The sequence below is a fragment of the Silene latifolia genome, chromosome 10, assembly GCF_048544455.1.
Source record: "Silene latifolia isolate original U9 population chromosome 10, ASM4854445v1, whole genome shotgun sequence".
NCBI classification, from domain to species: domain Eukaryota; kingdom Viridiplantae; phylum Streptophyta; class Magnoliopsida; order Caryophyllales; family Caryophyllaceae; genus Silene; species Silene latifolia.
This window is the reverse complement of record NC_133535.1, coordinates 146137598-146158000: the sequence shown is the minus strand read 5'-3', so window position 1 is coordinate 146158000 and position 20403 is coordinate 146137598. Positions and strand designations below refer to the sequence as shown.

The 20403-nt window shown below is 41.1% G+C and overlaps 3 protein-coding genes across 4 annotated transcripts; all 3 read right to left on the bottom strand.

Moving 5' to 3' along the window:
• Positions 1-1743: 1743 nt before the first annotated feature.
• LOC141609302 (FBD-associated F-box protein At4g13985-like) lies at positions 1744-10281 on the bottom strand. The gene is made up of 4 exons (XM_074428406.1): positions 9844-10281; positions 2828-4139; positions 2506-2718; positions 1744-2148 (listed from the first exon to the last, which is right to left on the bottom strand). Exon 2 carries the CDS (start codon positions 4067-4069, stop codon positions 3218-3220), a length of 852 nt encoding a protein of 283 aa, XP_074284507.1. The 5' UTR covers positions 4070-4139; positions 9844-10281; the 3' UTR covers positions 1744-2148; positions 2506-2718; positions 2828-3217.
• Positions 10282-11730: 1449 nt separating this feature from the next.
• Positions 11731-17017, bottom strand: LOC141606217 (FBD-associated F-box protein At5g44490-like). 2 transcript variants are annotated; one of them, XM_074425267.1, is made up of 4 exons: positions 15368-17017; positions 14306-14500; positions 12246-12459; positions 11731-12160 (listed from the first exon to the last, which is right to left on the bottom strand). In XM_074425267.1, the coding sequence occupies exons 1-3, from the start codon at positions 16583-16585 to the stop codon at positions 12322-12324; spliced, it is 1551 nt and encodes a 516-aa protein (XP_074281368.1). In that variant the 5' UTR covers positions 16586-17017; the 3' UTR covers positions 11731-12160; positions 12246-12321. The 2 variants fall into 2 exon arrangements, with proteins under 2 accessions (XP_074281368.1, XP_074281367.1); XM_074425266.1 differs by having other exon boundaries at positions 15326-17016.
• A 1088-nt stretch (positions 17018-18105) lies between these two features.
• Positions 18106-19961, bottom strand: LOC141606222 (mitogen-activated protein kinase 4-like). Its single transcript, XM_074425274.1, has 2 exons — positions 19508-19961; positions 18106-18919 (listed from the first exon to the last, which is right to left on the bottom strand). The coding sequence occupies exons 1-2, from the start codon at positions 19952-19954 to the stop codon at positions 18233-18235; spliced, it is 1134 nt and encodes a 377-aa protein (XP_074281375.1). The 5' UTR covers positions 19955-19961; the 3' UTR covers positions 18106-18232.
• Positions 19962-20403: the final 442 nt, after the last annotated feature.

Genomic DNA, 20403 nt, shown 5'->3' with positions numbered 1-20403 from the left:
ATATGACTGATAAGTTCCATAAGGGACATGTCTTTCTTTTTGTGTTTTAGCTGATTTCTATACTCAGACCAGGAGGGAGGGAATTTTTCCAACAGCACATTAGCAACAAAAAGGTCGTCTAATTTCATGCCCTCACTAACAATATCAGCACACAAATTTTCATAGACATGAACCTGTTCCATAATAGACTTCCCATCCACTATCTTAAATTGCAGCCACTTACCCACAACATATTTCTTTTTTCCAGCGTCATCAGCCCCATATTTTTTCAGTAAGGACTCCCAAATGACTTTAGCCGATTTATTATCAGCAAATAAATCGAACAGCGGGTTAACCATGTTATTAAGTATGTGACACCTAGCAGTTTTGTTGTCCTTAACAAATTTAGCAATGTCATCTTCATTTGACTTAACTGCCTTAGCCGCAGGAGGGGTAGTCTCAGCATCAGACGGAACAACAGGTTTTGGCGGGTCATTAAATAAAACATAATCAATTTCCAACTGCTCAAAAAACATCAACAGTTTCTGGGACCAACGCTTATAATTCTGACCATCTAATTGCTCAATTTTCGAAATATCAGGTACAATTTTCGAAATCACAGACATGGCTACTGCACTTAATTATATAGTTCGTAAATTCTGAAGCAGAGAAGAATTACGAAAGGAACAAGAATGCAGTAACGAAATAAATGCTAGAGATCAGATATACCGACAGAAGAAAGGTAGTGACACGGTACGAAACCGCTGCCTTAAAAACTATTTCTCCGGTGCGACCGTGGTGGCGATCAGCGCTGACCGGTAGTCCCCAAGGTTTACACTACTGCCGCCTTACAAACTCGCCCACTCAAGAATGTAAGGCCTGGAACGATATCAATTAGCAATACCCAGAAATTTATGAGAGAGTAGAGAAGACGAGAGAAGAGAGTTTATGATTTTCTGTGTATTATGATAGAGAAGTCGGGCTCTTATTTATAGCCAAACCGAAGCAACAGAAGCAGCAAAACCGACTCCTAAGATGCTGCAGTCAAGGGCTACAAACGTGGAGCATGACCCTCATGTTGACAGTCAGTTGGACTGATTGATTCAACTCAACAACACAACCCAAAACAAAACTCAGATGCGGCCCAAAAAGATAGGCACAGCCCGCCGCAGGCGATTGCCAAATCCCAAATCCCAAATCCGGATCCGGGCCGGGCACGCGCGCGTGTGCGAGCTGAATTAAGCACCTCGCAAAGTCTCTACAAAAGACTCCCCATGACCACTAGTGATAAGGTAAGGGAAGGGGTGTTATATAAACCCATAAAACACCCACTTTCTCACCAATGTGGGACAAATGGAAACTAAGAAAAAGGCTCTCAAAGCCTCTATTTCCAACACGCTCCAAGATCGGACCGGACCAAATATTTCGGGTTTGGTCCGGTCGAAGACCGAAAATTTTAGGTCCGGTCATCACTCCACTAAATTTTTATATTCGGTCTTCGGTCCGATCCGGTTTGATCCGATTCGGTCCGGTCTTGGACCGATTCTCAGCCCTTATTTTTTCTTTACACTTTTTTTACCGTGTATAATTAAATTTGTTGGGATACCAAACATAAATCAAAGGCTAAAGAGAACTTTAAAGACACATGATCACACGATATCTGGCCGGTAGTCCGGTACATCACATGACCAATACTAATAATCGATGATTTTTCTCGAGTCAAATCTATATAATTGTACTAGACCAATACAACTGACATAAGTCACATAACTAATATTCCGATTAAAAAAAAGTCGGACACACAACACAATGAATCAAACATAATCCCTCCGATGATCACAAGTATCAACAATTCAATGCCATGGTAGAAAGACATAATTAAAGCAAACAATTAATAAGAAAAATATGCAAGATAAGTTGACAGAGTTCTCGACGCCTCAATAGAAGTCCGAACTGAAAAGAAGAAGGGACTCGGGACACATCAATGTCGTACTGGATACATATACTTGAGATTTCTATATGCTAAACTTCAAACCAAGACAGTCTAAACCTGATCTCAAATTCTGATGGTTCCGAGAGAAATCTAGTGGAATCGACACTTTCAACTTCGATGCTTCTTAGGGGATGCTTATAGCAGTGTACTTTGCGCTTCAGGATATTCAAGATTGACTGTAGAAAACAAACATAAAAGAGATTAGTTCTAAGGAGATATGTGTCGAAAAATCTCCTAGACAGGTTTGTTTTAGGGAGATGTATGGGGATAAAATGGAAACGTAAGACTTCAGAGCCATCAGTTCCGGAAAATGATGCATTATATGATGGAAATATTTGTCAGGTACTTGGATTTGGTTAATACTTTCAGGATTCGGGTTCGATGAATGAACCAGAAATTAAAATGCACCAAAGTGATCTTCTGGATTCTATTCCTCGAAAAATATGTACAGCAACAAGTGCACCAAGTTCAGCTTGAGTCACATTTTACCTAAAACTATAATCCATATAAACAAGAAGGCCAACATAGCATACCTTAGCAGTCAAATTATGTAAATTTGTTGTTATTGACAGCACATCAGGGTGGCAACACCGGAATAGTCCATCAAAGAAGGCTAGAAGCAAAGATTCCATAAATTCAAATGAAGATTCTATAGAGTACTGACTGACTTCACGCAGTTTTAACTCCCTGAGTTTGTATGATGGGCCAGTAACTAGATTTGTCAGTTGCTCCTCCTCTACGTCGATCTATACATGCCAAAATAATTAAGATGACACCCCTATGATTTGTCATTTCGACTCAAGACAATTAAACATAATAAATGATTCATCAAAATGGGTATGTATAAATTCATACCTCAAGAGAGCTAAAAAACTCAATAACTAGAGATTTGAAGAAGTTTGTTTCGAAAAGCTTCTTCTTCAGCTTAACAAGCCAATCAGTATTGATAGTATCATGACCATCTACCACGAATGGAACGAATTGAGCATTACAATGATCTAACGCTCTGGTCAACGAGAGAGCGGTCCTTACTTCACAGTTTTACCAAAACTTAAGCAAGTTAGGGGCATCAACTGTAACCTTCATCACGTCTAAACCCTCAATGATTTGAAGTTCTTTTAGCGAAATGCTTGAGACATCAATGCAATTCAGCAATGGGCAAGCGGATAATACTAAGCTTTCTAACGCGACAAGCTCATGAGCCAACTGAGAAAGAATATCATCTGTTATCATAGTACAAACAAACTACAACTTTCTCAAGTTCTTCAACGCAATCACATTCATGTTCCATGGCCACGGAATAGTTCCACTGAAACCATTATATGCAAGCTTTCTAAGCGGGGATGCTTTGAAGTTTGATCGCATTATTCCGTTACCAACATATTCTGCTGTCTCGTTCCCTTTTCTCGCCCAAGGAAGACAGAGTTTTTCGAGGTAACATTTTGTAATATCCAGTTCAACCAAGGGGCAGAAAGAGATAATTCTCTGTAACATATCCATATCAACATCCATATCAATAATTTTTAGGGTTAAAGTAAGATATTCGAGAGAGTTAAGTTCCATAATTTCATAATATGGCATCACAACATTCTCACAATTCAAAACTTTTAACGATTTTGCACGAAATAGAATCTCAGGCAATCTGTATTTCGCTGGACTTTCATAAAGAATCTTGAATTGCAACTCCTCGATATGACTTTGCACTGCAATTTCAAACCATTGATCAACCAAAAGTCCAATCTTTCCATCCACTATAGGAAACTCAAGGTTAAGCTTCATAATTCTAAACCTCGCAGTGAAATACCTTTGCATCGTCCTATCAACTAACCCGAGAAAACTTTGAATTGTATCAGGATCACAATAAACATTAAAATCATACTTCGAACTATCCCAATCTCCCTTAAAGTACTGAAACCGAAAATCCAAGACCGGAATAGACGACCAAACATCATACCACCTCTTAGACAACACACTAGCGCGACACGCCTCTTTAGTATCAAGCATTGAAAGAATAGTATGCAGGATAAATTCCGGAAGCTCCGAAATCCTATCAACTGTACCCTTTTTCACCTTTGCTACATTTTCCCCAAACATCATGATTTTCTCACAGGAATTTCATCAAACAGTTGGTATGCACTATCTAAATTCTTAATTTTTAGCTAATTGGCTAAAAATTAAGAAATCCGTCTTTGAACGAATAGGAGTGATCCATGTTGTCATCGAGGGCAACGAGAACGGTGGGTCCGCTCATGGGCACAAACGGCACCTGAACGAGCTGTATCAGGCCATCAACTTTATGCCCAAAACAGCGATCCCCGCTTCCAACATCCCCGATATGACCATTGGAAGGAGAGACTACGAGGGAATCATCGCCCCTCACAGCGACCCACTCGTAGTCCACTTGGACATATCCAACCATCTGGTCAAGAGGTGCCTGATTGACACAGGCGCCTACACGAACATCATGTTCAGGGAGTGCTTCCTCAACCTCGGTCTGAAAGTTGAAGACTTGAGCCCCTGCACCAATCCGTTGTACAGTTTTTCCGTGGCCGGCCTGGTACCCCTAGGGTCAATCAGGCTGCCAGTGATGTTCGGCGAGGGGAATGCGGCTAAAAACGTCCTGTCTGAGCTCGTGGTCATTGACGGCTCGTCCGCCTACAACGTTCTCATAGGCCGAGTCACTCTGAGCGAGGCCGATGCAGTGATGTCCATCCGGGCCCTGACACTGATGTATGTCTCGGACCGGGGGGAAGCGCATAAGCTCGTTTTCAAGGACGAGAAGGACGAGGTGGTCAACACCCAGATATCCGCCAGAGGGTGCAACATGCAATCCCTCAAAGTGGCAAAGAAGTCAGAGAAGGGAAAAAGCCCATCCTTACAACAGAAGGGCGACCTCATGGATGCAACTGACGGTTAACTGGGAAGGTCCCTACAAAGTGGTTGAAGAAATGAGGCTGGGTACACACCGGCTGACAGACATGGAGGGTGTGCCTTTAATGGGCCATTGGAATACTGACAATCTCAGGAAATACTTTGTATAACGGCGGAGGTGCCCAAGACAACTGTGGGCACCCCGACACATGTTTACATCTAATGAAGAATCATCCAAGTTTTCCATCAAAGTGTTTATCCCCTCCTTAGTAATATCGAGGTAGACGCTACGGCCCAAGCCGGGCAGTCACCCCAAGAAGTAGACGCTACGGCAGTCACTACCAGCACAGTTGGCAGATACGAACGCTGTCGCGCCGTAACCCCTAGTCGCCTCGGCCCACCGAAGGCCTGGCAGGGGACACAACGGTCGATACGCTAACGAACGTTGTCGCGCCGTAACCCCTAGTCGCCTCGGCCAACCGAAGGCCTGGCAGGGGACACAACGGTCGATACGCTAACATACGCTGTCGCGCCGTAACCCCTAGTCGCCTCGGTCAACCGAAGGCCTGGCAGGGGACACAACGGTCGATACGCTAACGTACGCTGTCGCGCCGTAACCTCTAGTCGCCTCGGCCAACCGAAGGCCTGGCAGGGGACACAACGGTCGATACGCTAACATACGCTGTCGCGCCGTAACCTCTAGTCGCCTCGGCCAACCGAAGGCCTGGCAGAGGACACAACGGTCGATACGTTAACATGTTCACAGCGGCGGTTGGGAAGCGCAACTCCGACGCCTCGGCTAGACCGAGAGTGAAAGAGGAAGCGACCAACATGCTAACATGTTCCAGGAAAAGATGTTAAATACAGTTGAGATACGCATTCTAACTGCCTCGGCCAGGCCGAAGGTAAAAACGAAAAGCGCTCAATTAAATAACGCAAGAAGACAAGTGAAGTATGGTGATCAAAAAGCCCCGGCCAAGCCGAGGGCCAATAAGACAAACTTTATTGAAAATGATTACAAGGAAAATACAGACGACGGCCGTCCCCATTGGGATAGCCTAAACACAACCTACCAAAGTTGTACAAAAAACAAGGAAAGGAAAAGCAAAAGGTTACAGACATGTCAATGAAGCGCCAAAAGATGGCAGGGAGGCAAGGCTTAATAGTTGGCCCCCGAACAGCTAAAGCTATCCGAGACGCCGGGTGAGTCTGGTGACGACCGCCCGTCTCCCTATGCTTGTTGCTGCCCTCCATCGGCAGCAGTAGCATCATCTTCGGTGGCCGGCCCAGGGGAAAGCTCGTCATTTTCACGTGCCTTTAGCCTCTCAGCCTCCTATGTGGCCTCCTTCACCTTTGCATCGTAGGCCGCCTTGGCTTCAGCTGTCTGAGCAGCCTTCGCTGCCTCCGCCTTCTCCGCAGCCGCTTTTTCCGCAGCATCGGCCATCTCATCCAGAAGCTGGTCAAATTGTTCCCACGGGAAGGAGCCTTCCGGAACGAGCTTCTTGATCGCCTCCCTGGTCGCTTCCTCGGCCTGGTCCCGGAATTGGGCGCACATGTTAGGGATGAGCTCAGTTTGAAGCATCTCAATATCCTTCTCCTTTTGGGCAAGGATCGCCCTTGTGCCCCTATGCGCCTCCGACTGGGCATGATACAGATCCTTCCATTCGTCCCTCTTGGCAACCACAGCGTTATAACTGCCCTTATACCTGTCCCGCTCCTCCAGAAACTTGGCAACGACGGCATCAGCAGCCTCAACTTTGGCCCTCTCGGCCGAGAGCAGCCTCTCAGCTTCCTCCTCACGCTTTCGGGCAGCAAGGAGGTCCAGCTTAGCGTTCCCGGCTTCCCCCTTCGCAGCGGTAAGATCAAGCTTAAGCCGTTCGATCAGTGGCCCAGCTTGGGCCATAGCCTTTTCTTGCTCCATAATGTGGGAGCCGGCTAGTTGAGTCCACTTCGCCTTGACCTCTTGTATATTCTCGTACCCTCGCCACAAGCTCGGCGGGGGAACCTTCGGAGTAAGGAGTCAACGGTGACATTTCTATCACCCGCATTCTCGTGTCGCTTCTCTAATTGCCGTTCGGTAAGAAGAACGACTACGCCGACGGCGGATCTACAAAAAATTCACACAGCGCATCCATGTCAACATTCATCGACACATCAGAGAGTCTGTCATCGGGAATGCATAATAAACCAGCTAAATCTGAACCACAGGTTAGATCCGTACCAGTCTGGACCTTCTTAAATGGAGGACCGGATGGATCATTCTTTTTCCCGGCAACGGTAGAAGACGGCAGTGGCTCTTTTCTCTTCTCTGGAGGAGGAGAGCCCTTCGCAACGGTCACCACCTCCTCGGTGATATCGACGACCTCCACATGCTCCTTCTGGACCGCTGGGGTTGAAGAGGGAGTTGGGACTGACGCCGTCGTCGAACGGGACGCCGCCTTCTTTTTTCTCTTCGGCACGCCACCGAGAACCCGTGCTTGAGCCGCCGCCGGATCCAGTGCCTTCAGTTGCTTGTCCATAAGTTCGTTGGGAGCCAGTCTACGATCACGCGCGTTAGCCTGAGGACGCTGCTGAACGACCTTCCCGTCCTTATCAAGCCCTAACCTCTTCAAGGTCCTCTCAGACAGATCCTGGCCAAATCGGTCTGCAAGAAACCAAACAAGAGTTACATGAAAGAAGTAATAAAACAAAGCTCTAAAAACAAGAGCATAACAGGAGCATAACAGGCAAAGACGGGCCTCACACCGACCCTACTCACCCTGGTTGAGGGCCGGTATGAGGCCGACGCGGCAAAGCAGCTCATCCTGAAGAATAATCTGAGTCGGGGGCACCCATCCCTTCTCAGCATCAAACAGCTGCATCGCCCGTTTCTCATCTGCATTGAGATAAACCTTGGCGGCATCCATTTTAAGGTGTTTCCGGGAGACCCATTTGTCATGCTCCGCCTTACTCTCGCACCGCAAATTAACTTGGTGCTGGAAGGACCGGGGCAGCGGATAGTCATCCGGCACCTTAACGTACACCCACCGCTCTTTCCAGTCCTGGCAGGAGGAAAGCTTATTAACGGAAACGTAGCCCGACTCCACCTGCACGCTGTACCACCCCACTTTACCGGGGGTCGATGGTCGAAGATGATGAAGCCGGCGGAATAAGTTAACCGTAGGGACCTCCCCCTTAAAGAGACAGAGCCATACGAAGCCAACTATCGTCCTAATGGCCAGCGGATGCAGTTGAGCCACAGCGACGTTCATAGCTTTGATGATGGCCATGACGTATTCGTTCAAAGGAAACCGGAGCCCATACTCCAGGTGCCTGATATATACGTCGATATGACCCGGGGGAGGGCAACAGACCGCCTGACCCTTCTCAGGGATAACAATTTTGTACCCATCTCCGAAGGAGAAATGACCCTCGAAAAGAGTTCCACCGGAACAACTGGCGAACTTATTGGTCCAGGCACGGTCAGGACCAGTCATGCAGGCCTCGCCGTGATCCAGGAGATGCGGCCTCTCATCACCAGTAGGAATCCTTTCCTCACCGTCATCATCAAAGTCTTCATCAGCTACATCCTCATCCTCCCATTCCTCCAAAACTTGTGGATCAACTTCGGGAGAAGGAGACCTAGGACCTCCAACGTTCAACGGAGTGACAACCAATACTTCCTCCTCATCAGGACGCGACGAGGAACCCCCCGGCGCAGGCTTACTAGTCCCGGCATCAGCAAAAGACATGGTAGCAACAATTACTTAACAAAGTAAAAGATTGAGAAGATTTGTTTGTTTACCTTGAAGAAAAGCACTAGCCGAAGCAACGACTCTGAAGATTAGAAGAGAAAGAAACCCTTGAAAGTTTAGAGAGAAGAAAATTTTAGAGAAAATGAAATTGGTGGCCAATTTCAGGGACTAACTGCCCTATTTATAGGGGAAAGCCCATGAAGAAGGACCAATCAGGGCACAGCCCATGAAACGTCAGTCAATCAGCGAACAATCACGTGTTAGACATGCAACCACAGAATGTCAATCGTTTCAACAGTTGAACGTCAATCAACGCAACAGTGACCAAGCGTCTTCAACACGCCACTTCATATCTCCTTGCCTATTCATCTTCTCCAACATATTCATAAGTAACTGTTGTCCGCCGGCCACATGATCAACCAAGCTAGACAGCACCGGCCGGGGGCAATCAGAAACCACCGGCACTCTCCACCCTGGTCTCAGCCGACGACATTTTCTTTTCCACATCGGATGTCCATTACACATCCATGTGGAGGGGGGATATGGTACGGCCTAAGCATGACCAAGCCGAGGTAGAAGAAGCCGGGGCAGAAAATTTTTTACTTGCGCAGAATATACGCTCAACACACATCGGAGCCCATACCACGGCATAAACTACGCTGGGGGCAAATTGATGGGGCATATTCTGCACCCGCTGACCGAGTCAACATATTGAGCAAGGTCAAAGATATCCACAAGCAAGTCAACGACTTAGACAGCCTAACCGACGCAGCCCCGTCTTACTGTCTCTTGGGTCTCACTGGGACGGACTAGTCACCGGGGCACATATCCGCGAACTCATATCCAAGACCCCTCGGCGGCGAGTCAACAGGGCCCGCCGGCCTGCCATGGGTCCCTCGGCCGAGGGTAGATCAGTCTTTCCACCTGCTAGCCACTTGGCCACTTGGCCACTACGTGACAAAAGGTGAAAGTCTATAAATACTCCTCAACCCTCATTGAGGAAATGATCCACAATTTAACCTAATAATCACTATTCATCTGGTAATATCTTCCTTATCTCTCTACAAAATATACTTCGCCAAGTAACAACAACTTATCTCTTTAAGTTTACTGACTTGAGCGTCGGAGTGAGTTCGCTCGGCCCAAAGCCGAGCCCTCAGTTTGTTCATCGTTTCAGGAGACCGAAAGGAGGATTCAACCAAAGACGTCATTCTACAAGCACGGGTGGTAACAAATAACTGCTCTGGAATTACACCCGGAACATACGAAAATACCCAAATCACATTTCTTGATCATATATCTACTAAAAATTAAAATACAGAAATACCCATCTTAAACAATTAATAGTAAAATACATTAATGCACAAGAGTATACCAGAAGAAGTTGAATCAATCAGACCCTCAATTCACTTGTACGAGTATACGATAATAAACATTTGGGTCGGAAGTCGGAACGGATGGAAACAATAAATGGGAGAGCATGTGAGAATGTGAAGAAGAGCCAAATCTGTTTATCTTCCATTCATATAGAGAAGCTTTCATTGTTTAGAAATTTGTTCAGAAATTAATTTTGGCGCCAAATCTGTTTATCTTCCATTCCACCAACCAACTACCCAAGGCCCCAAATAAGACTAGCTAAACGGGTTAATCGGGCGCCGGTTGGGCCGGGTCAAGTGTGGGTCATTTTGGGTTTGCAAGTTTTTTCGAGGTATGAATGTATGATTGGGTTAGTTTTTTATCTGACTTAGTATTGGGTACGTTATTATAAAGTTACCCGGCAGTGAGTAATTACCACTTTAATGGTTTATTTTCGGGGAAAGTAGCAAATTATCCCCAAATATTTAGAATTACTAGTTTTAGTCCGTGCAAAAAATGCACGGTTATACTATCAAAATTTTAGACAGACGATATAATTATAGAGAGTTGAATAGAGAGTCGTATTTTTAATGACTCGATAAATGAATTAATTTCTATGTTATTATGATAATCTAAACCCATGTAAATTTGCACAGTATGATGTTTAAAACATTAGCTGTAACTAAAAGTATACAAAAAATGAATACATTCTCTGCCAAGTCATATATAACATTTTAAATTTAGATATTAATTAAGATATTGTATATGCTGAACCCGTGACATTTCACATAACCTACATTTTAATATAATGAAGTGTAGATTAGCATTTCATTTTTTAAGCCTCTCTATGTACGTTTTTTAGTCTTTAAGCTTCTTTTACGTTTTATATTTTTCCTTAAAACATATTTTAATCTGTCAACAAAGAAAAAATTGTATTGAGAGAAAATTAAATAAATCCAATGCAACTTTGTGGTAGGGCCCACCTATAGAAAATGCAATTATTTACCCTGATTGTAAGGAACCAATGAGAAGGCTAGAAATAACCCGGCTTTTATATTAGGTAGATGTGCAATTTGCCCCTAAACGTTTTAAAATGTGCAATTTAGCCTCAAATTTATGAGACTATGTGCAAATCAACTCAATTTTAACATTCCAGCAATTTTATAGGTACTACCACCCAATTCCATCAATTTTACATCTACTCCCACCCACCCCACCACCATCAAACACAATCCTTCATTCCTTCCCATGTCCAATATCCTAACTCTCCTCTTCGAGTCTAACAACGACCATATCGTTCCCCTTTGTCACTAAAAAGGCTATCAAAGTCCAATGAGGTGGTTTTCTCCTCGGATAAATCCTAATTTAGACAAGTCAGGGACTGAAAAACGAGAGGATCCAATCCCAAACATAACATTTTCTGGTCGGATAAATCCTAATTTAGACAAGTCAGGGACTGAAAAACGAGAGGATCCAATCCCAAACATAACATTTTCTGGGTGCCATTTTATAAAGTGGAGGTTCTTTTTAAGTAGTTATCGAGCCTGCACATGTAATCAATGACATCCTAATAAACACATAATCTTAAATGTTATCGAGTTGCTAAATTGCACATTTGATAACATTTGGGGCCAAAATGCACATAACCCCAAACATTTGGGGGCAATTTGCTACTTTCTCCGTTTATTTTCGGCATTAAATTAGAAACTTGTAAGCATTATTATGAATAGATTACCGGGAAAGGTAGAATAAAAAATAAATTTGCTTCGTAATAATCCTTCCTCCAACAAAAAGGTGTAACTGTAAATGTACAACAAACTACTCCTTGCTCTTTTTTCTTTTTCCAATTTTTTTTGTTCGCAACAGCAAAAAGATGCGATTGTGTAAAAGTTGGGGCCTACTAAGCCCACAATACACTCGTAATTCAACATCACTACGAAACTAGTATCAAACACTAGCGAAAGACAATGTTGGATAGTACAATCAAGTTGGTGGAGTAGGAAATAGAGGACGCGATCATCCTTATCCACATCTTGCAGGCAGCGAGCAGGTAATAAAAAGTTGGATCATGAAATTTTTTTATCTTCCAACATGAATTTCCTCAAATGTGTAAACATTTTCATGAAGATAAACGAGTCCTACTCGGATTGCATCTCTGTTTTTGTGGGCTAGATTCCCAAAACATGCATTGTTGGACGAACAAGTGACTGTATTTGCAGAAGATATCCTGAAATTGGAACTCTTAAGCTCAATAAGTCAAAATATATAAAGATGTAAATACAAGGCGAGGGTTTTATCAAATACAAAGATACCTGTGCACAGGCTACAGATGCTCCCGGAGGTGCTGAGGTAGTTTTCAATACGGAGTATAAGAGTACTAGTTAGTCACTACCAAGACAACTTAAGCCTAATCTCGAGCTGAGGAGAATATGAAAATAATTTAGTGGATTCAATGCATTCAACTTCAATGCTTTTCAAGGGATCTTTCCAGCATTGCACTTTTTCCTTGAGGATGCTCAAGATCAACTGCCAAAGAAAAAGAAGCCATTGGCAAATTAAGCTTTTAAGGCACTTAAGTTTTCATATTTTCCGGATTCAAGTTTCACACGGTGACACAGTTGGCAGGCATAAGAGGGATTTATGCCAGGGAAAAGAAAGATCCAGTTCGGAAAACAATGCAGTATTTAGCGGGGAAGTGATTTGGCTAATACTTTCAGGATTCAGGTTTGAAGAATGGTAAAAAAAAATGCACGATAATATTCTCCTTGTTTTTACTACTCTGTAAAAAGGCAAGGTACGAAATATACCCATTTCCGTGGTCACCTACACATACATGTACATTCATACAGACCAAAAATATCAACAAAGAATTCTAGAAGTTCTGAACTTATGATATGGAGGAGGGATATTGAATAAAATTGGCGGATAATGGTTGAAGATATAGGAATTTATTTAATGGCTTTTATAATTTAGAGTAAATTATCAATTACACCCACGCTTAATTCACTTTTTAAAACTTACTCCTATGCCAATTTTTTTTTTAAATTACACCCAAATTAATAGATCAGGTTATAATTTTGCACCCAGCGCCAAGTGCCATTTTCAGAGGAAAAACTTTATGAAATGACGAAATTGCCCCCGGGTGTATAACTCTCTGTATTCATGACTCTTCATTTACATTCCCTTTTACCTCTCTTTTCACCTTATTTCTCCCACATACTTCCCCAAATATTTCCGCATAAAAATTCCCTAAAATTTCAGACATAACCCAAATTAAACCTTAACTATTGAGAGATTGTTCATCCATCACCATCTATCACTTGAGTAATTTATGTAAGGTGTCCTTAACAAACCAGATTGGGGAAGGGTGAGATGTAATTACAGAAGGGCTTCTGTTGCATGACGAAATTGCTCCACTTTCTTTATCATAAAGGGCTTCCAATGCATAAATGAACCCAACCCAATCATCATATGCATTATCTCTTGCCAATGCCGGCTTCACCCAATTAACAATTTCTTTAACAAACCCGATATCCGAGTACAAAATTTCAAAACAATGGGGAATGAGTTACCTTGAGGATGAGGAACACAATGAAGGAAATCAAATTGGGGAAGAGAGAATGATGAAAAAGGGAATGAATGAGGAGAAAAACATCTAACTTACATATATAAGCTTAATAAAGAAATGAAGAAGGGCAAAATCGTAATAAGATAAATGTTTTAACCCAAAAAATTTCAAATTTGACGGAAAAGTGGCATGAAACCGATTTTGGGTGCAAATTATAACCTGAGCTATTAATTTGGGTGTAATATAAAAAAAAAAAAGATTTGACGTGGGAGTAAGTTTAAAAAAAGTGGATTAAGCGTGGGTGTAATTGATAATTTACTCTATAATTTACTAACATAGCTATCAATCCATCTCATATAATTCAAGATTAGTGGATATAACTTGGAATGAGAATAATTGTTACTAGTAATAAAATTCCAAACAAACGAATTGTGAAGGTGGCGGTCGCGGAGTAGTTAAGGGAGTAGAAAATGAAAAATAGACCAAGAAAATAGGTAATTTGAGTCGGGTAAGGGTTGGGCCAATTTGAATCCTAGTAATTTTGTATATGTTCTCATTCAAGGTTGGGTCATTCAGATTCGAGTGTGTTATTCTTTCACTTAAAGGGTACAGATCAGTTCAATACAAGTAAAAATCAAGGCTAAATTGGGTCGGGTAGAGTGAGGGGACCTATTCGTGTTTGTCTAATTATGAATGGGTTGGGTCGGGTCAGGTCAGTTTTGACGAGGTTATAGAGTGGGGTAGGGGTAATAGTCAACACCACCCTAGTAAGTAGTAACATATCACCATGAAACAATAGCATACCTTAGAAGCCGAATTCTGTACATTTGTTCTTATTCTCAGCACATCAGGATGGCAACACCAAAACAGCGCATCCAGAAAGGCCACAAGTGAAGATTCTGTAAGAGTCCTATCACTTATTCCACAAAGCGTTAACAGTCTGAGTTTGCAAGGTAGCCCGGTACCAGCGTTCATCAGTTGGTCGTGTTCGACCTCAATCTATGTAAATGCAAACATAATTTCATTAATTTCATCCATCGTTATACAAGGTAAGAGTGTATACAAGGGGGTTTTGAGGGGTGCACTTCTGCATCCCTAATCCAGTTAAGAAATAAAATTGAAGTATAACTAATAAGCATTGAGAATCAATAGTATGAGAACTACTGATGGTGCAGCTGTAGGTCAGAGGCTCATCATCCAAGAGATTTGTGGTTCGAAACATAATCCAGTTAAGCTGAAGTTATCTAAACCTTCTAAAACAACACCAATTCTCATTGAAAACGGACACTTTTCGCCACTAGCTGAAGACGGACCAAATGTCGCCATGTGAACGACAAAATGTGACCATCTTAATGACAAACTGTTATAGCTTGGAAAATTAATCTGGTAACTTTTTATCTAAAAATGGTTACATATTCGTCATAAATGGGTCACATTTTACCCAACTTCAGCTTGTGACGAAATGTTGCCCCTCTTCAGCAAGACTTATTGCTAAAACAAATTGAATTAGTTGGCACAATAGTTAATAACGTGCGGTGAATTAAAATACAAGATGAAGACCGTAGAAAACACAACTGTTTATATGACACGATTTCACAAGTTTCATAGATAGATCAGTAGACCCACATACCCCTAAAAAAAAGTTTTATTCATGACAAAGAAATACACAACCGCAAATATAGGGTAGACCCACTTATTATACAATACCCACTCAAAAATACACAACCGCAATACAAAGGTATTCAAGTCTTTTGGAGTTTTGGACACAACACAATTACACATTAAACATAACAAATAAATCATGAAATAGGCATAAATTCATACCTCATGAGAGTTACACAAGTCTATCTTTAGAGATTTGAATACCTTTGTTTCCATGAGAAACATTTTTAGCTCAACAAACCACTCGGTGGTCAATGAATCCGTCACCATTGGATAGAATTTAGCATTACACTGATCTGCCACTCTGATCAGCGATAGAGAGGTCTCCAAGTTACAGTTGTATGAAAAGTTGACCAATTTAGGAGAGTCAACGGTGACGGTCATCAATTCTAGGCTATCAGAATCTGGAGATTCTACATTCAAGAAGTCCGGGTAATCTGAAATATGAAGTTCCTTCAACGAAATGCTTGAGATCTTAACGTATTTCAGCCTTGAGCATGAATGCAATGTTAAACTTTCTAATGCTATAAGCCCATATGTCATCTCAGAAACAGCATCATCTGTGATATTAGCACAACTAAACTCGAGTTTTCTCAAGTTTCTCAACGCAGCCACATTCATGTTCCATGGCCATGACAATTCCACACCAAGACTACTATAAACAAATTTTTGAAGTGGATGTGTTTGGAATTTGGATTGCACTATTCCACTACCACAACCTTCGACTCCTCCATCAACTTTTCTCGACCAAGGAAGTGAAACTTTACCAAGGTATTCGTCTGTAATATCCAATTCAACCAAAGGGCAACAAGAAATAATTCTTTCAAGCATATCCTCATTTACAGACACCTGCTCTAATGTTAAATGTGTGAGAGACACAAGCTCCATTATCTCATAATACGGTAGCACAATGTATCGACATTTCAAAACCTTCAGTGATTTTGCACAAAATAGTAACCCAGGCGGCACGTACTCAATTTCGCCATGAACCTCTATATCCAATTCCTCAATTTGGCTGAACACGGCAATTTTTATCCATCTGTCAACCAAATATTCGAGCTTTTCATCATCTACAGTAATCTCAAGTAACATTTTTCTTATTCTATAATCATGCAGTAAGTATCTTCGCAAGGTATTATTTATGAACTCCACATAACGTTCAAATGTATAACGTTCAAGTGTACCATCCTCACTCTCATCATTGTCATCAATACCTTCATCTACATTAAAGTAGTGAGAATGAAAAACCAAATCCGGAATGGAAGACCAAGCAACATACCACCTCTTAGACAAAACACTAGCACGACCCGCCTCTTTAGTATCAAGCATTAATAGAATAGTATGCAGAATGAAATCCGGGAGTTCCGAAATTCTATCAACCGTACCCCTTTTCACCTTCGTTACATTTTCCCCAAACATCATGATTTTCTCACAGGAATTTCGTCGAACACTTGGTATGCACTATCTAAATTCCTAATCTTTTGCAAATCTAACAAATCCCCAATTCATAGTTCTTCTTCATATCAGAAATACCCATTTCATACAACTACAATAATCAATGTTGTCGACAGTGGACACCCCGGTTTACACCCGAAAAAAACAACTAAAATATTATGCAACATACTCCATTAAAAAAAATGGAAGATAAGATAACATAAAGAGAATACCAGAAGAATTTGGGCAATCGGGCACATAGGAGATATTAAACTGAAAATACGCTCAATTCAACTGATTCTCTTCATAATTTCCGCGGCAAATTTCCACGAACAAATAATGCATTAGATGGGTTTTCTTTTTGCCCCATTTTATTTCTGGGTATACGGTAAAATACCATTTGGTTTAGTCCGAACCCGAACCGATAGTACCACTAGTCCACTAGGGCGGTAAGGTGACTAATAAGGTCAATCCATTACGTAGTTTCTCCTAGACCGGGTAAACTTGACCCGGCTCATATTTGACCTAACACCCGAATTTAAGCCGCAAGTTTGAATTGACCGGAACTAATATAATTCGACTCGAATTTTTATTATTGTTAGACACGGATTATAAATTATAAATAACTTGATAATTGTTGACCCGCAAAATAACCCAAACCCAAAATGATCCGTGTTGACCCGAATCTGAAAACCTAAATTGACATCCCTAGCAAATAACTGGCCAAACCTGAACTTTTTTAATTTGTAGCATAATTCGTTTCTTGTGCTGATGGTAGACCTGTCGAACGGGTCGGGTCAAGATATGGGTCATGTCAAATACGGGTCATGGGTCGGGTTAAGGTCAGAATACGGGTCAAGAAATAATTTTTAACGTCTTTTTTAAAAGATTTTTTTAATTTTTTTTTTTTTGAAAAGTAAAACATATTTAAAACTATTATTTTAATCATATTCAACATTTACATGAATTATATTGACATAATTATTAAAATAAAGTTTTTTTAATAATTATTTTATTATTAAATATTATAAAAGTTATATAAAATTGACTTTTTAGTTGAATTTGCAATTTAAGTAATAAAAAAAATAATTTTTTAACTATATTTTCAAATATAATATATATATAAATATTAATATTTTTAATAAAATTCATGATTTCCCTTTGACCCAACGGGTCAACCCGTTCGGATCAGGTCTCGACCCTAAAATAACGGTCATTTCAGGTTCGGGTCAAGCGGGTAGCGGGTCGAAAAAAACGGGTTTGTAACCCTAAGAAAAACGGATCGGGCAGGTCGGGTTTTGAGAGGTCTGGCTGATGGCCATGACTTCAGAAAGGCAATGCTAGAGTTAAAGCCTGCATTTAATTTGCAGGAGAGTTGAGATGGATATACATATACTCCTCTACACTTGGCATTTGCGATTGCGAATGGGCCAGTTGAAATAGTGAAACTGATTCTTTGAGTATGTCAAATTGTAGTAATAAAATGAATTGACTGAAGTCTCCAAATGATAATTCTCAAAAAAATTGAATAACCATTACATTAATAGAGTTTAACTGCCGATTGTACTGAAACCCAAACAGAATAATTACAATTACAGTTTACAGACAAATACTATCTTGTTTGGTTTTGATCAACTATCGAAAAGCAGCCTCAATATGGTATAATAACATCTCATCCCATATCATTTTCCTGATCTTATCGACTCCAACGTTGGCGTCCACGTCAACTGCACATGGATATGGAGTCGGTTGGCTTGTAAGGGAATAATAATACATACTTCGCATGTAAGGGTGCTTCAAAGCCTCTGCAGCCGTTATCCTTTTTCTTGGATCAAACTGCAACATTTTGTTTAGCAAGTCCAACCCCTCTCGATCAGCATACGGGAATAATGACTCGAAGGTGATCCCTGGTGTATAAGGCCATGATTTGAGTAGATTTAGTGCCTCCCAACTAGTTAAGAACCCCAGATTTGAGTTATTTTGTGTTCCCAATATACGGATGATTTTCATCAGCTGGTCCACTTGGTTTTTCCCCGGGAAGAGGAGATTTCCGCCAAGCAGTTCAGCGAATATGCAGCCTACGGACCAGACATCTATGGAGGGTCCATAGGTGTGACATTGGAGGAGGAGTTCTGGTGCCCTGTACCATCGTGTTACGACGTATTCCATTGCTGGCTGGGTTTGGGGTGAGCCTTTGGTGGTTGTTGCTAGTCCAAAATCACATATCTTCAGGTCATAATTAGCGTTCACTAGCAGATTTCCCGGCTTCAAATCCCGGTGAATGATGTTGGAAGAGTGTAGATAGTCTAGGCCATTAAGCAACTGCATGAATTTCATACAAGCTAAATTAGAAACTTGTGCAAAAACCCATAGGCACAATTGTACATACCCTAATTTGGAATGCTATTAAATTAGTTGCTATCAAAACTGCATGAATTTCATACAAGGTGAATTAGAAACCCCTTAAAAATGTTACATACCCTAATTTGGAAGGCTATTAACCCATTCTATATCTAAAAACTACGCATTGTTATTCAAGTTAATTTAGTACTAGTAGTTTTTTAGATATGAATATTAAAGAAAATAACAATTATACAACTGATATTTAACTCAATTTGAAAATTAATTTATTATTATAAATGTTTTGTATTAATCAGTGGAAAAGGTAAAGTTTAGTATAATCCAGCTCTAAAATTAATATAATGAAAGCGCAATTACAGATATAATAATAACTCAATTACAGATATAATATAATGAATCTCAATTATAACCAAATTCATTTAGGCGATAAAATTTGGAAGATCACTTATTCTTTTAGTATAAGGGGAATTAGTACTGTATGTATTACAGAATGTCAAAGAGTTACAAATTAAAGAACAGAACATGATGATAAAAGAAAGGTTGACGTACCTGAAACATCAAATACTTGATGATGTTATTTGGCAACGGTAGAGAAGGGCGAATACGGCTGCCAAGATCGGCATCCATAAGCTCAAAAACCAAGTAGACATCCTCGCATTTAGCTGAAGGAACCATAACATCTTTCAATGCAATAACGTTCTGATGACGAACATGACGCAAGATTCTCAGCTCCCTCAAGGCCTTCAAAGCTTCCTCGGAATTCTCAAGGATATTAATCTTCTTAATAGCAACTTCTTCCTTAGTGACGGTATTAATAGAAGAACATACGACACCATAGGCACCCCTGCCTATCGGGGCTTTAGGCTCGTACTTAGCTTCGACTTGAAACACGCTATCCCAAACTTTAAAAAATTTATGCCTCCCGTTGTTTGGGTGAGTGTTGCGAAAATTGTTGTTGATGACACCAACGTTATTACGGTGCATCATCATCATCATTGTTATCTTGAATTAATAAGGTAGGGTTATTGAATTTGTAGTAATGTTTTTAGAGAACAAATACTAATTATTTATGTTGTATTTATACAAGTCTAATACTCCGTACGTTTAAAGCTAATATTACTTGGTGGTCAAGTTCACAGTACAACTATAATCCTAATCCTAATCCTAATCCTAATCATAATCATAATAATCATAAATTCATAATAATAATAATAATAATAATTAATAATAATAATAATGTATTTTGCCATCTCTCCATGTCCAAAAAATTATACTCCCTCTATCCCGGTTATTTGTTGTCGTTTCCATTTTAGGGTGTCTCAGTTAATTGTTTGTTTGTGACGGTCTCTTCAAAGAGACCTCGTCCCTCCTCACGTGTCCCTTTGTTTCACATCTCTTTAATAGGCAAAATCTCGTTTGTGACGTCTCATAACCAGTTAATAACG